The sequence below is a fragment of the Ruditapes philippinarum genome, unplaced genomic scaffold (assembly GCF_026571515.1).
Source record: "Ruditapes philippinarum isolate M1 unplaced genomic scaffold, ASM2657151v2 ctg1342_1_1_1_1, whole genome shotgun sequence".
Classification (NCBI taxonomy): Eukaryota; Metazoa; Mollusca; class Bivalvia; order Venerida; family Veneridae; genus Ruditapes; species Ruditapes philippinarum.
The window spans coordinates 40,703-58,019 of NW_026867266.1; the positions used below are offsets into that span (position 1 = coordinate 40,703).

General features: G+C 32.5%; 1 protein-coding gene across 1 annotated transcript; it reads left to right on the top strand.

The window, feature by feature from the left end:
- Nucleotides 1–1,272: 1,272 nt before the first annotated feature.
- On the top strand, nt 1,273–16,917 carry LOC132735466 (sushi, nidogen and EGF-like domain-containing protein 1). Its single transcript, XM_060722420.1, has 12 exons — nt 1,273–1,348; nt 7,421–7,583; nt 9,128–9,264; nt 9,813–10,004; nt 10,265–10,441; nt 10,941–11,186; nt 11,967–12,137; nt 12,628–12,831; nt 13,390–13,662; nt 14,077–14,265; nt 16,341–16,496; nt 16,868–16,917. The coding sequence occupies exons 1-12, from the start codon at nt 1,273–1,275 to the stop codon at nt 16,915–16,917; spliced, it is 2,034 nt and encodes a 677-aa protein (XP_060578403.1).
- The last annotated feature ends 400 nt before the right edge of the window (nt 16,918–17,317 follow it).

Genomic DNA, 17,317 nt, shown 5'->3' on the forward strand with positions numbered 1-17,317 from the left:
CTGTAATAAAAAATTTCAAAGTGCACACAGTCAGAGCTGAACCAAAATTCGGACCTACGAGTTGACGTTTATATTATTGAAGTGAAAGACATTTATCGACTACACTGAGAGGGATTCTTAATTAGGACCATTTAAACAATCGGTCTTATTTAAAAGTAGACCGTAATAGTCAAAGAATTTACTGACTAAAGGGTCAAATTCAACAGTGCCGGGTCATTATTGTTGGACAATATTGAAAAGGAACATTGTACTTATCTGTCTATTTGTAGATTTTATAGGCTGCTGAGCACGATATGACGCAACATAGTAATATTTTAAATGCATTACATTTGGGTGCATCTAATTAAATAGTAAATATTGTTAATTATAGTTGGAGGCATATGTCTTTATAACCTATTGTACTACAATGTACATTTTTAAATTAGATATAAAATATTAAATCATAATAATATCTAGTGATTATATTTCACAATTTTTAAATAATACAAAGTGTAATGTTACGTTTGTTTGTTTGTTTGGGTTTTACGTCACATCGACACAGTATAGGTCATTTTGCGAAGTTCCAGCTTTACTGGTGGAGGAAGACCTCAGGTGCCCTTCTGTGCATTATTTCAGGCACGAACGGGCACCTGAGTAGAACCACCGACGTTCCGTAAGCTAGCTGGATATCTGCCTCAAATGAAAGAATCCAAAATCCCTGTCGGGATTCGAACCCACAGCGGTGAGGTGATGCTACGTACATTAGCACACGTGAACAACAAACGCTTAAATGGCCGTTTTTGTGTAACTTTTACCGTTACAGAAAATGAATTTTACTTTTTTTGCTGTGCATCATAACTTAATTTTATAAATATCTTATAAACCAAGTCAATTTATATATGTTAAACTATAAAACTTACTTGAAATTACAGATATTATTTTCAATTTGATAAATATAATGGCGGTCAGTATACGTTTCCGTACTTATGTTAATATTTCAACGATAAGTTATTAAAGAGAAGTTATTTATAGGGTTAATAAATCAGTTGATAGGTTATTTACTGTTATTTGAACAAAGAGCCTTAAATTTATCCTTACCTTACACGATAATGGAAGTTAGATAAGGGAATAAATTGTCGGACCATTGACGGACAGGATTTTATTGTGTATCATATATTTGGAGATGTTTTGAAACAGTAATGTCATTTCTACATTGTAAGGGATGAATAGCATAAAGCCTGGCTATTTAGCCATGTCAGGTAGTACAGTATAAGGGGTTACACACCAGCAATTATGGATATACAGAGATACTCGGATATATTTATTTATTTCAATTTAGTACTAAGAGTCTACGAAACTGTTTTAATTGGTAAGTTATTTTAGAATTTAATTTGATGTTATTAAACATTTGTGTTTATTAATGTACACTGTACCTATAATGCAGCATGAAAAACAAAATATAGCATTTTATTCTTAACCTTATTTATGTATTTATTGAAATAATAATTAATTCATTTATTTATTTATATATTTAATTAATTTATTTATTTATTTATTTATTTATTTATTTATTAATACTAATTTAATTATTAAATTTAATAATAATTTATCTTATTTATTATATATTTATTCTATATTTGTATTTATCTATTTATACTTATTTATTTATTTATTTATTCATTTTTTTAATTTTATTATTTACCTTATTTAATTTTATTAATTAATTAATTTATTTATTTATTTAACACCATTTATTTATTTATTTACTTACTTAATATTGTCTTTTAGCTCTTTTTGAAATGAGTTTAAATTACTTGGTTGGATTAAGATATGTGTGTGCTTAGAATGGATAAATTGCGGATAAGTTTTTCGTTTCAGTGAAGTACATAATGTAAATAAAATATATTGAATGAGTGTAAGTTCAATACTCAATTTATTGCACGAGTTGAGTAAAATCATATTATGCGATCCTATGGCGAGCATAATATTTATTATTCAACGAGTTAATGAACTTACACGAAATTAATACCGTCCAAGCACAAGGATTTAATGTATGTGTTTTGTATTTAATATACATCATGAATCTGTTTTAAAATTGTTTGCTACCATAGCGTCGACGCACGTTTATTTCGTGTTATAATGTCTGCAGAGTCCATTGGAGCTGTTGGAGCCCTCACCAACCGTTCTTCGAGACTCTGCTGACGTTATAACACGGAAAGACGTGCATTAAACCTTTATAACGCTAATGACGTCACATCAATATACATGTATATGCACGGCCGCGCAAAACCATTTTTACGGAGACGTAAAATCGACATTGGTGAGTGATACATGTTGATACATACAACGGAGAACGTGTCTGGTTTAGTCGTTTTCATGTAAAATAGTAATATACACATTTTGTCTAAAACATAATACAAATTTTATAAAACCGATAATAAATAGTACACAGTCAATGATGAATGCTTATAAGGATAAACAATATTATGGAAGTATAATCGGTTAGAAAGAACAAAGGAATTGCTCAAAGCCATGGATATTATCTTAGTTGCATCATCAAAGGGCTTTTGGTCATATTACTGAATCGGTTAGAAAGAACAAAGGAAATGCTCAAAGCCATGTATATTATCTTAGTTGCATCATCAAAGGGTTTTTGGTCATATTGCTCATATACAGAAAATGATTGCTGTCAGTTAATTTCTATAATTAAAATTGTTTCACTGTCTATGATAAGGCGGCACTGCTTGAGGCATTCCACATCAATTTTAAAAACCTAAACAACCAATGAAACCAAAGCACAGCAGCGTTCAGATCGATTCGATTACCAAAACAATTAAGAACGAATTAGAAAGGGAACGGAATTTAATTTATAACATCGCAACTTGTAATTCAAGCATTCCGTCTATGTCACACATGATAATAATAATAATAATAATAATAATAATAATAATAATAATGATAATAATAATTAAAATAATAATAATAATAATAATAATAATAATAATAATAATAATAAAATAATAATAATAATAATAATAATAATAAATAATATTAATAATAATAATAATAATAATAATATAAATAATTATAATAATAATAATAATAATATAAATAATTACAATAATAATAATGATTTGTACTGATATTTATTAAAGTTAAAGATAAGTCTTAGAATAAACATTACCATGAGATTATATTTCATTTACATTTATTACATTAATTGCGGTCACAAGTATAACCATATTTTAGGTTTGACATATTTATTGTACATTTGTAAACTGCCTTCATATAATTTGATCTGTATAAATTTAATATAACGACAAGTGTTAAAGCAAACAATTGAGTGGCGGCGGCCATGTATCTCTCATTGTTATATCAAATCAGCCAACAATAAATTAATTCAAATTTAACGCAAATGTTGCAATACTAAATGAAACTGTTGTGGTTGTCTCATATTATCTAATTGAAGAAGTTCATTTGTTTGTAAGAAGAAATTAAGAAGAAGAAAACTCTGTAAAAGCTTCAAAAAATCTCACCATCCACTGTTTTTTTTTAATTTGTATGCACAAACTTCATCAATTATGAAGTAATTTCATGGGCTAGTTAGGATTTTTGGTACTAGGAAACGTCATTTTTTGTGAGACAAAAATCCCTATACAATAATATACAGTAAAGTGACTTTTGAACAGCTTCACACGCATTGTAAAATGCATTTTAGTGTGTATATATAGCTGGTTATACAAATACATCTACGAGAGACAATTTGGCATGACAGAAACATTGGAAAGTACTTGATATTTAACTGTTTTCATGTAGCAATTCAAGTACGTTACCTTCAAATAGAAAGACCGCATCAAAATGTTTATATTTTTGTAAGATAATCTTTTTTAATACTTTGAATTGCATATAACCACTGCGGAATACCGTACCCCGGATATTGCTCGATATAATGAGGACTTTCATCCCATTTCGCGACTTTGAACCAGGAAAGAAGGTAAGTTCTGTGACGATATTTAGTCATTTTGAATTGGTTTGATATAAAATTTATAGAAAAACAAATACTTCGATAATTTCTCTAGTTGCTGAAAACCAAAACATGTTAAGAAATAGCTTTAAAATGTAATTAGGATGTAAAATTCGTTTCTTTGCTCACGTGATAAATGAGCTCGGATCAGTCAAATTTGATGTTTTGTGCATATACCTCCTTAAAAGAAAAACTTGAATCGTGTGAAATGTGATAATGATGATATTATATGTAAAATCTTCCATGTCATACCAATATGTATATGTTCCTTTTTTTCATTGATAACGACGATGGGCTTGTAATGCTTAAGTCAAATAAAATATTTGTTCTGTTCTGTTCTGATAATGTTTCTGTTGTAAATTTTCAATCAACAATAGAACCTCAGATGACAATGCTTTTTGAGAATAAAACACATGTCAGTGTACCGAGTAATGCGTAGGAGTTGCCCGCTGGTGTCACGAGTATTGCTTTTTAGTGTAACGAGTATTGGTAATCAATATAGAATAAATGCAAGTAGTAAACACAAAGTATTAACTACATTTAATTTTAAATATTCCTTATTGTGTATACTTATTTACACTATATGTACAGAATATGCAGTGTTAGGAGGTACTTTGCTGAAAACATCTGAGAATAATCCAGATTTTCATTCCTGCTCATGAAAAATCTCAGTCGAACGAACTCAGCAATTTTCTGTGTTTAAAAACTGAAAAGTTCTCGTTGCTATCGAAGGATCAACCTTTCCAGAATTTGTTAATAATTATTGCATATCTTACTTTAAATAGTACAAAAAATGCATCTAAAGTGCATTAATGCTGCTTCAAGATTGTCAATATTAGACGGTATTGAGCAAGTGTGCCAATATCTAATATCAACCGACTTCCTACTATGCCAAAAATCCATATAAAGGTAACTTTCGGTCATTTTGTGCATACACTATAGCAACGTCAGACCGTCTGCACGTGAAATTTGATACGTCATTAGCAATGAGTTACCGTATGTACAGCTCAAAAAACGAATAATGGATTTTTATAAGATTATGGTAAAGGGCAGCAGATGCAATAAAAGGTTTATGTTACTTATAACCTTTTTACCTCATAAAGGCGTGCCTTGAAGGCTTTACACCCCAACCCTTTTAAAGCTTTGAAGCCTCAAATAGTTTAAAACATGCGCTATATAGAAATTTTGAGTTTGAGAAATGTTGTTCAAAAGAGTGATTACTCTTTCGGCGCCACCCCCTCCCCATTAAAAAGGTTCATCAAGGGGGTTGTCACAGGGCCGAGGTGGAAGGGCCCCTTCTGTTTTGGGGGTTTGAAGTGGGGCAGTAGCCCCTCTAATCGCCGAAAAGATTGGGACTTGTATGGGGGGGCTAAAATGGCCTCAGGTCGATTTAAACGTACCGTGTAAACAACGCCGATAATCTTAGACTTTATCTCAATCAATTGATAAGTTGCTGCACCTTGAAATCAGTTTTGATGGGGGAAAAACAACGCAAAATAGAGATGTTTTGGCAATTCGAGACGTCCCCCTTTGCTATGGTAACTGGATATTTAAAATTGAGCATGCTATTCCACAGGCTATGGTCCAGCCAACATTTTTGCGCAGTTTGATCAGTATTGAAACATTTTTTATAGTTTCATAGCAGTTTGAACTTGTAACAAGAGGCTTAAATCAATAAAAACATTCTTTTTCGCAATATGATCATGCAGTAAAAGGTTAAGACGATACCTGCATGTTTGGACGGCATAAGCCCTCGGGCTAATATTTTACTAAGTGTGTCGCTATGTTTCTTAAAGCAAACTTGCAATGTAAAAATCTGTTATTAATGTCATCTAAATATGTTTTTTTTTTCTTCTCCTTCTTTTCAGAGATGGGTCTCCTTGATCAGTGTTTCTTGAGACATGTATTTAAAGATTTTTATCGTCACTTTTTATGGTTCTACCCTGCTCCCGACCCTGCTTCCGACCCTGCACACATTTTATTTCATCCATAGCGTGATTTTCAATCAAATTGGAAATCAAATCTCTGTATTTGCCCATAGGAAAAGAACAGTAATAAGACTGAAAATGCATTGTTGAATCTGAATATTTGAATAAATATCATATAAACAGTACATTATCAGTAAAATGAAATGGAATCGATAAACAGTCGTGAAAATTAGACAAAATAATCGATTTTCCATACTTATGTGCTAATTCTTTTTGCAATACATACTCTGTACACTAAAGTTGGGCTATTTTGCAATACTCTGTACACTTAAATTAAATACTCGGTAAACGTTCTTGTACCTGTTTTGGCCTGTATCTATTTGTACTTCACACTTTTTGCCTGAAATTTGGACAAAGTATTGTGAATAAAAAAAAATGCTCGATTCAATTTTTTTTATACTTGTAATATAATAAATTCTAACGGTTTTACAGTATCGCGGTAAGTATTTTCCAGTAAGCAGCGGATCGTTTAGGGGTAGTTTAATCAATTTTACAGATACCTGTAATACTTTTACGTCTTTTAGAGCTTCAAAAATACCTCTAAATATATTAAACCCGTTGAGATGAATGAAATAGCCATTTGTTTGGAAAATTTCGTCGCTGAACTTACCTTCGTTCCCCGTTCAAAGTCGCGAAATGGGATGAAAATCCTCATAATATCGAGCAATATCCGGGGTACGGTATACCGCAGTGATAACACTTTAGCTTTATTTCAATAGATAATTTGAAACAAAGCTTGTAAATGATGTTTGTAGAATATATCCCTAGCTCTCTAGTTTGTCTGCTTTTATGATTAAGACATCTGAATGCATGAATGCTGTTAATGTATTTAGCAAAATAATTTTAACTAAGAAACGTTGTGACGTACATGATACTCATTAAGGGTTTTGTGTAATCCATATTTATTTAACTTTATTTCTAATGCATAATAAAATTATGTTATATATTAGTATTACTAGGTTATATGGCATTATATAATTGTCGTTTGCAATATATCGGTTTATTTAAAACCATTTAACGTGTAAGGAATCTTTATAATTAATAATATACATGGCAACTGTCAATTTATAAAGAACTCTCACGTTTTTCTCTCAAAAAGGTGCTTGTTGTATTATAAATTCGTTATAAATATTTCCTAGCGACTCGAGTTATATTTTTCATACAACCGTTTATATAGGGCCATATCACATGTCAGAAGCTTTATTACTAATAATATGTTGCCATATATTTGTGTGTTTGGTTAATATTTACGACGATTTTAAACACATTTTCTGTCGACGTTCAAACCACGTTAAAACCATCTTTCCCGGATAAAGTAAACCAGTAAGTTGCAATTCCTCAAAAGGTCGACTTCTAGTGCGAGGAATTATTGAAAAAAGTGTAATATTGTATAAAGAAATAATTAGTGTAAATAAATAAAATGTAACAGGTGATGCAGTTGATGAAACTAGTAGATATGTTCCGCCGTCATTTGTTGACCAGTGCCCACCGCAAGACCTTTCCCAAAGCTATACGGTGCCGCCTGGTAGGAACTACGTCACTATAAAGTGGACGGAACCCATTGCGATCGATCAGTTTGGAAATAAGCTAAGGTAATATATTCATACTTTTCTTTTGTTTCTCTATTCATATAAAAAAATTATATCAGTAACATTACGTATAATGCAGCTACAATTTATCCTATATAAAAAGGATAAATGCATCGCTTATAAATTTAAAGGAAAAAGGCTGATACGAGTCTTGTTTAGTTTACCATATCTAGTCATAAGTAATGTAATACAATATTAGGATATTCAATTTTAATGAATTAGACTGGTGTAAAATCGGATGCATGGTGAATTTGATGATTAATTAATCTTTGTCATATACGAGGGTTGTTCGGGAAGTTCTGAGAATTTTGTCATATCTCCTATATTTATTGTTTCAAAGACGTAATATTTTGCACATACTAAGATTAGCATATCACGGAACTATTCCTAAAAATTGAATAGAATCAGACAACAATAGCCGGAAACGGAAATAGCAGTTACCATAGCAACACTATAACGCCTCACCGGAACAGTCCGACTCTAAAGAAAGGTATAACGCGCTACACTAATAATATTTCGTAATTTTGATAACGTAAAAATGCGCAAAAACGCTGGTCAGCAGCGGAACGTCATGACGTCATTTTCTGAAAATGTCATTACGTTATTTAAATTCTCAACGGATCAACATTTTTTCATAGTTGTTGCCCAGAGCCACTGAGTAAACCACATGACGTCGATAGGTGACGTTGAATTGCTAAGCATCGTGAAATTTTGTGTTTCGCTAGAAAAGTCTTCAACAGAAACAATGAAAATACTAGTAATCAATTCTACAGGAAAATACAAGAAATGCAGTCCGGCTACAGTGTATAGATGGTATGCTCGTTTTAAAGAAGGGAGAAACTCGATCCGATCGAAGACGATCCTAGATGCGGTCGGCAGTCTGTTGTTGCATGTTCAATTAAGGACTCGGTAAAAGACATGATAAATTGCGACAGAAGAACGACAGTTAGAGCTATTGCAGATGAACTTTGCGTATCAGTTTCTACTGTTCACGGAATACTAATAAGTGGATCAGCCAACACAGGAAATGCATCGAAATTGCAAGTGACTACGTTGAAAATGTGCGACGATCGATGGACTTTAACGTCGCATAACGTTGCAAATGACGTCGGCGTACTCCGGGTGTTTGTTATATGATTATTTACTATTTTTAGTTTCTGTGTGTATGATAATGATATTTTCAGATACTGTACAGTATATATTGAAATAAATGCGTATATATTTATATTTACGCTAACCCGACTACAACGTGTGCTATAAAACAATTCTCAGAACTTCCCTAACAACCCTCGTACATAGTTACAGTATGTTTTTAGTAAATCGTGCTAGTTTTACGAACTTCAAGAGATAATAAAAATGTTGCGACTACGTTGTTAGATTTAACGTCAGAGAAAATCTTTGCATATTTTATATTGATACCAAGATTAACAATGATATGGATTTCGTGGGTGCATACTTACATCATAAACTAATAAAATAACTTAAGATGCCATTAACATGGTATATATCATATTAACAATAAAACTATAAATTTCATTAATATTAAGGATTGAGCAAGTACAGGGCGTGAAGAATGGAGGTCAGTTTACTGGGTCAATTGATTTTGAACGACATCATATAGTGTATATAGCGACCGACAGCAATGGTTTGAAGGACAACTGCTATTTTGAAATATACGTACAAAGTAACTTATATTCATCTTAATATTATCAAAATAAAAGAGATTTAGAGTCAGTTCAGTCTATAAAAGTCAATATAAAATGTTTATAATGTTTGTTTGGTTTATTTTCTGTTATGTTTTAAAACTGTGTTGCAAAAATAGTTAGCAAAAAATATATATTTCATAATTATCATAACATATAAAATAGTTAAAGAAGGATACTCTATATGTCACCCAAATCAGCAAACTGAAATACAGTAAATGGACTCCAGTGTCAACCATATATCCTTGCACCAGCTTAATAGGACTTTGACACTTGGTTGTCATTCAAGCAACTGTCGATTATGGTCTCCAAGTAACACTCCAAGAGTACGTGTACCTCAAAAACGAGTAATTGAATTTTGAAAAGAAACCTTAGAAACGATCAATATTAAATACTTTCTGCAGACGTATATTACTCTAACTGAGTTGATTAATTTAACTGTTTGATTATAATATTATGACATCCACTCATATAGATGAATGTTAATATTTCAACAAGATGCTTTAGTTAACAATATAACTTATCATAGTTCCAGAATGTCCCAGTCTTGTTATTGACAACGGTCAGTACAGGTGCAGTGAGGGCAGTTCTCCCAGAAGTTCATGTTTATTTAGCTGTAATAAAGGATATATTGTAAATAAGGCCGGCAACATCACATGCGATTACACTCCAGATTCTGTACAAGCGATCCCGACCTGGTCTGATTCACGACAGTGTGAAAGTAAGAAAAGAAACAGATACTAAATAAATCTAATTTCATATGTTCAAGACATTTATGTTTTAAAGTTCTTTTTCAAAAACAGACTTCTGATATAGAGTTATTTGCAATGTGAAAGACGAGAAGGGCTTGTCGAGTAAAGATACGTATATAACAATTGGGATTTTATTAAAGAAAAGAAAATGTAAAAAAGATTCCTTTAACTTTACGTTTTTTATTTAATATTACTTTGGTGACAATTATTTTTTCATTATCTTTTTCAGTTGTAAATTGCAGTCAACCAACTGTACCAGAAAATGCTGATATTTCTTGCACAAAGTCTGATAACAGTTACCTGAGTGTATGTTTCATTCAGTGTAGACAGGGATACACGCCAAGTGGACCATTATATATGATGTGTATGGCTGACGGCACCTGGTCGAGGTCAACGCTTTGTCTCAGTAAGTCACTCATTTCATTTTCATTGCTTGCTTGCCTTTGTTGAAAACCTAACTCTTCCACACTGAAAAAAAACACAAAAAATAAACAGAAGAATTCAAACTTCCAGGGCTTCCAATACTGGAAGTTTGAGAGTCAATTATATCTGATTTTGACTTCCAAAATATAAACATTTTCCTTCGTTACCTATAAAATGCGACTTCCTGTGTCAGACATTTTGCAGTCTCCGATTTCTAAATTTTCGGACTTAACGGAAGCCCTGAACTGACCTGCCAAAGCTTGTACGCATTTATTTTACATTAAGCGGAACAAGGCAGCCTTTTTAATGTAGCTGATTAGCTCCAGTCATACTAAATGTAAATTGGACATTTCCTTTGATCATTTATAGTCAAAAGATGGTCTAATTAAATGCTTTATCAACTCTTAAATATCTCAAATATTGGTATCAATAATTATTTAATTTGAAGACACAATTATCACTAAAGGTACATTTCATTCCAGAAAATGTAGCTTTTGAACAACAGTGCAGCTCCCAGCAGTGCAATGGACACACTTGCATATTGGGCGTTAATCAGGAAATACAATGTAATTGTTCTAATGGTTGGTCTGGTCAAACATGTGAAATACCACCAAATTATTGCGGTGATAATGTTTGCATGAACAATGCAAGTTGTGTTAATCAATACTTTTGGTATAATTGCACTTGTCCCCAGTACTATTCTGGATTGCTTTGCCAAATATCTCCAGGTAAGGTTGAGCTTATTATGCCTCAGAAACGAAGAAACTTTACCAATTTAAAAATGTCATTTTTGAATTTTATGACATTTATAAAATGGTTTTATGGCATGAAAGATGCGTGTAACCAGAAGAAATTAGAGATATATGTGACATAATTTGTCATAAACGTAGCAAAATGTAAACAAAGTAGTATTTGACATCCATGTAAAATACCCATTCACCATAACTGTACTTATTCCTAAAAACGATAGTTGGCATAAGAGTAATGTTTTGGAAACTATGAAAGTACACAAAAATAAAGCTTTTGAGAAATAAGAAAAGAAGCCTTTCTATGACATAACGGGCCTTGAAGATTATAAATTGATTATTATTAAAAAGATTATAATTGACTTTAATACGAAATATGTTTAGCATGACAATGAATATTGATTGGTGTCAGTCTTGATTAATATTGAATACCATTATGCCTTCGTTTGTCAGCTTGTCCTTTATGATAAAGGAAGAATGTATTTGTTAACAAAAAACCAACCCTGTTCGACACTCGAATTTGTGACCGTCGACAAAGCAGCAATTACAGCTGCACTCTTGACTATTTAGCCAATATGTTACCCTTTTTGTGAAAGTTTTCGTTAGTTATCTACCAAGGTAACTCATCTAGTAAGATAACTTATCTAACACGAGAACGCAAACGCAACAACAGGTTTACCAAAACTGTATTACATATTTGTAAATGAGAAATAGTTAGAAGCAATTACGATGCGTCATGTTTATTTTTCATTTATCATTAAGTGAACGGTAACTGGTCAGATTGGACAGCGTGGTCTAGCTGTTCACGTTCGTGTGGTTCTGGGAATCAAACACGTTTTCGACAGTGTGATAGCCCTTCACCTGGCCCTGGTGGGAGACCTTGTGAGGGAGATGAATTTGACGGCAAACCGTGTAATTTGAGCAAATGTAAAGGTAAGAAACACTTATATAAAATATTCATTTTGTTTGGTAGGTTTTGTTTTATGCAATGATTCGTTAGACTGATTATTGAAAGACAGAGAGAGCAACCCTTCATTACCTGGTGGCAGCACCATCTAGGTGTGAATCATTTAATGTCGTACAAATCAGTAACATATTTCTCTGTCGTATGTGAAGTAATAAATATGTTCATTTTAAAGTGCTTTCGGATGTTTTAACAGACACTTTTGTGCTAATTCGTACACAGAATACCCAACTGTAATAAACTCACAAAACGCTGAGCTCAATTTTCACTTTTTTTATTTAATAACTTTTTTTAAAACAAGTTTCACTATTATAATAATGAAACGTAAATTATGCGTTTCTTTTGATGATATTGGATTTGCTACCTGTTTTTGTTTGTTCATTTGTTGTTTTGTTTTGTTTTTATCTTCTTTTTTTTCGAGGGGGTGTGGTTGTTTTTTTTGTGTTTTTGTTTTTGCAGTCTGTCCACCTCTAAAAAAATACAATAGTTCACTGTCCAACTATAGCTGTGAAATCTACGACAATTATGGTCAAGAAAAGTGTCAGACAGTATGTGAAAATGGAACAATATTACTTCCCCAATTCAAGCAATTCGACGAAATATTGTGTGGTTGGCCTACAAACAACGAGTGGATTCCAGGAAATATTCAACCCACCTGTGTAGGTAGGTTTTATAGACATATACGGTAGTTCCCGGTTTTAAAACATAGTTTGGAAACTTATCACCATGCCGACTGGGACTGAATGTGATAAACTTTTTTTCACCCCGAAAGGGCAAAGCAAGTATTCAAATCTGTCCAAACTGACCAGGAAGTCTTCTGGGGGTAGCTTAATTTTTGTGTTTGTTTTTTTTTTTTTTTTTTTTTTTTTTTTTTTTTTTTTTTTTTTTTTTTTTTTTTTTTTTTTGCTGTATTTCAAATCTCTGTTTTAATTGACTTTTCAAAATTGAAACATAATTATGTATTTTTCCAAAAGTTAAGAATGCTCAGAATTGAATATGTTACACTATGGTACCACTTGACAAAATTGTTATCTTTTAGAATTTAGTTTTAAAAGAAAAAAAAGAAGAAACAAATAGAATCAATTATGTTTTTGATTTTTACACCAAATTTCAAAATTTTAAAAGATTGCAAAATATCCCGAAATAAACATAAACAAACTTCTTTCTAATAAACCCGGTAATAAATAATTTATCTCTAAAAAACTACGGCACTTTTTGTAGCTCCAGTTCCTCCAAAAGGTCTAAGGCTTGAAGCAAGCATCTCATACGAAAAGCGTATACCAAACGACAAGGAAGATGTATTTAAAGAAGAAGTGTTGGATCATTTAGGACCGACCGACTGCTTTACGACCACTAAGATAAAATGCGGTGCAAGTTTAACATTTTCAAGCATCTCAAGTCAGACCGGTAGCATCATATCAAAATTGACAGTAAATTTTCAAATTACGTTAGATACAGTTATAAGAAAACGATCCACAGCATTTGTTGCAACAGGTACAGTTACTGATATTTTTACCTAATTGATTTAATATTTGTTTCAAGTGTGAACGTTTTAATACATTCTAAGAAGATGCACTTTTTTGCATTTATTTATTTATTTATTTAGTTTTGATTTTCGTCATAGATTTACAAACTATATACAAAATGTATTATTATTTTTATTTACTGTTGTTATCTGATTTTCATAGTGTTCTTTTTTATTCAATGCTGACATATGTGGTTATGCATTATTATATATTTCTCACCAGTTTTGTAAATCATGCAATGCCCAGAATATATTGTTAGTTGCAATACAAACTTTTACAGTATTATCAAAATTTAGCTCTTAAATAACGCTTAAAGACACGTGAACCGCAAGACGATCAGATCTTAAGTCAGGTTACTCATTTGTAATTTATGATTTTTTAGATGAAGATTCATCCCTGGATGATGCGAGACATGTCCTCGAAATGACCGCTGATTATGTTAAGAATTTTACAGCTGACATATTTGATATTCGTCTTGGGGAGACAGAATTTATTTCAGATAAAAAGTCCCTGAATATATCAGCATCTATTGATTGCGGAGAAGGAATGGTACCTAACAACGGTTCATGTGGTATGTTTATTTTCATTTTCCCTATAGATTCGAAACATTCATTTTGGCCGGGTTGCACTGGTGCAAACCCGGGTAATAGTATGGTGAATGTTGGGCGGCGGGTGGTGGGGGAAATTTTTCGTAACATTTTTCTCAGCAACTACTTATCACAGCCTTTTGATATTTGGTATAAAGCATTAATACATGGTCCCATACTGTGGGATTCGATTTCAGGTCTGTCGCTCATCTACTTCCTGTTTGCCGACCTAGTTAAATTTTCAGCATTAATGGTCAATAGAAGGAAATTTTCGTAACAGTTTTCTCAGCAACTACTAACCACAGCCTTTTGATATTTGGTATACAGCATCAACACATAGTCCCATACTGTGGGATTTGATTTCAGGTCTGTCGCTCATCTACTTCCTATTTGCCGACCTAGTTTAATTTTCAGCATAAATGGTCAATAGAAGGATTTTTTTGTAACAGTTTTCTCAGCAACTACTTATCACAGCCTTTTAATATTTGGTATACAACATCAAAACATGGTCCCATACTGTGGGATTTGATTTCAGGTCTGTTGCTTATCTACTTCCTGTTTGCCGACCTAGTTAAATTTTCAGCATTAATGGTCAATAGTAGGAATTTTTCGTTTAATGCTGGTCAATAGTAGGAAATTTTCGTAACAATTTTCTCAGCAACTACTAATCACAGCCTTTTGATATTTGGTATACAGCATCAACACATGGTCCCATACTGTGGGATTTGATTTCAGGTCTGTCGCTCATCTACTTCCTGTTTGCTGACCTAGTTTAATTTTCAGCATTATGGTCCATAGTAGGAAATTTTCGTAACAGTTTTCTCAGCAACTACTTGTCACATCCTTTTGATATTTGGTATACAGCATCAACACATAGTCCCATACCGTGGGATTCGATTTCAGGTCCGTCGCTAATCTACTCCTGTTTGCCGAACTAGTTAAATTTTCAACATTAATGGTCAATGGTAGGAAATTTTCGTAACAGTTTTCTCAGCAGCTTCTTATCACAGCCTCTTGATATTAGGTATACAGCATCAACACATGGTCCCATACTGTGGGATTCGATTTCAGGTCTGTCGCTCATCCACTTCCTGTTTGCCGACTTAGTTAAATTTTCTACATTTATGGTGAATGGTAGGAAATTTTCGTAACAGTTTTCTTGGCAACTACTTATCACATCCATTTGATTTTTGATATACAGCATAAACACGTGGGCCCATACTGTGGGATTTGATTTCAGGTATGTTGCTCATCCACTTCCTGTTTGCCGACTTAGTTAAATTTGACATAATTAATGATCAATAGATAGTAGAAAATTTTCATAACAGTTTTTGTCAGCAACTACTTACCACAGCTTCTTGATATGTGGTTCACAGCATTGACATGTGGTCCCATATTGTGGGATTCCATTTCAGGTCTGATGCTCATTCTTTTTCAGTTTACCAACTAAGTTAAATTTTCAACATCAATGGTCAAGACAGTGGTAGAAAATTTAAGTAACATCACTGTGAGCCTCATGATATTTTGTATACATATGCAACCAGGCCTTTTCTGTCTTTGACCCATTTTATAATATTTAAGACATTGATATTTGTGGTGGTGGTGGTAGTTTTCACGTCGGATCACAACAGTAAGCCACATTGAATTCACCAGAGCACAGTTCAGCCACCGCATCGTTCCTGGACAGGCTGTCAAGCAGTTTACCATCACTTTTTGCCTTCACTTTCGCAAGGAACTGTAACTTCTGTAGGTGCCAAAGCAGAGGTACAGTGCAAATGACCGTAGAAAGAATTTCATGATCCATTGCAACGGAAGTGACCTGCGCCGTCCGGGAATCGAGCCCGGGTCGCCCGAGTCACAGTCCAACCTATTGAGGTAACGGTACGGCTTACACAGACATTAATATTTATAAATATACACACATTTATTTTAAGTATAACTTCATCATCTGATAATAGACATACGATTAGAAGTCAAATAACGTATAATTTAGTTTACTTTTATTAAATGCTACATGATCGGAATTCTATTTTTAACAACTACAGTATTTTGTTTGAAGCTGTTTGTTCAAAGGGCTGTTACATAACAAATGAAAAGTGCGAACTTTGTGGGAAAGGTTTCTATCAAGAACAGCCTGGACAGACTGAATGTATACCATGTCCTGTGGGTTACACAACAATAATGCCAGGAGCCATATATCCATACGAATGCTCAAGTAAGTTTTTTCCTTCTTTTAACGCATGTCGCACACATTAGTATTGGAATATATCAACAGATTTATTAATTACTTTATTTGTATGTGAATAGATTAACACAAGTATTAATCACTTAATGGGGACATTTCAAGGCATCGTGGGAAAATATTCACCTTAAAATTCCCTTTGGTAATTGATTACAATTGATATACTCATTACAATATAGAATTATATTGGTTAAGTTCTTCATGATTATAAGGGATCTATTTATATGTATACTGGGTTCCTATAATCTGTTTCTGCCTCCTACGATATAGACTGTGTTGGCTGAACTGATTTTCTTATAGCTGATACATGATCTATTTACATGGCTCTTTTTCTTCCAATGCAGAACCAGCTGTCAATACCTTGGATACAGTCAGTAAGTGTACAATACTATAATTATTACAAATATTTCAAATTTAATGTAAATTTACTATTTAATGAACGATAATGAAACAAGAAACAACTTTATCTTAAATCATAAGCCAAAACAAAGTAGCATTTAATAATAAAAAATACATAAACCAATTATACTCAACATCACTAATTCCGTGTCATCATTTAGGTCACGGTAATGGCATATTTCCATGTGACCAGTGTTAAAATTTATTAGGATTGATATAGTTTATTCATAAACCTAAGCAACAAAGTTTTTGTGCAAAATATTTTAAATCTTTAGATTTTTACGTTAAACAGAACAATATTTTAGAAATTTCTGCATAAAGCTACAACTGTCCATTGAATTTTTCGTATGTTGGAAACAATCGTCATTTTCTTAATGTTCTTGTGTGTTGGAAAA

Excerpts from the sequence above, each read along its gene's own strand:
- LOC132735466 (XM_060722420.1), top strand. The coding sequence starts at position 1,273 with ATGGATATACAGAGATACTCGGATATATTTATTTATTTCAATTTAGTA. Across the intron at positions 10,442-10,940 it reads GAGGTCAACGCTTTGTCTCA|AAAATGTAGCTTTTGAACAA; the intron begins GTAAGTCACTCA and ends ATTTCATTCCAG. Across the intron at positions 13,663-14,076 it reads CACAGCATTTGTTGCAACAG|ATGAAGATTCATCCCTGGAT; the intron begins GTACAGTTACTG and ends ATGATTTTTTAG.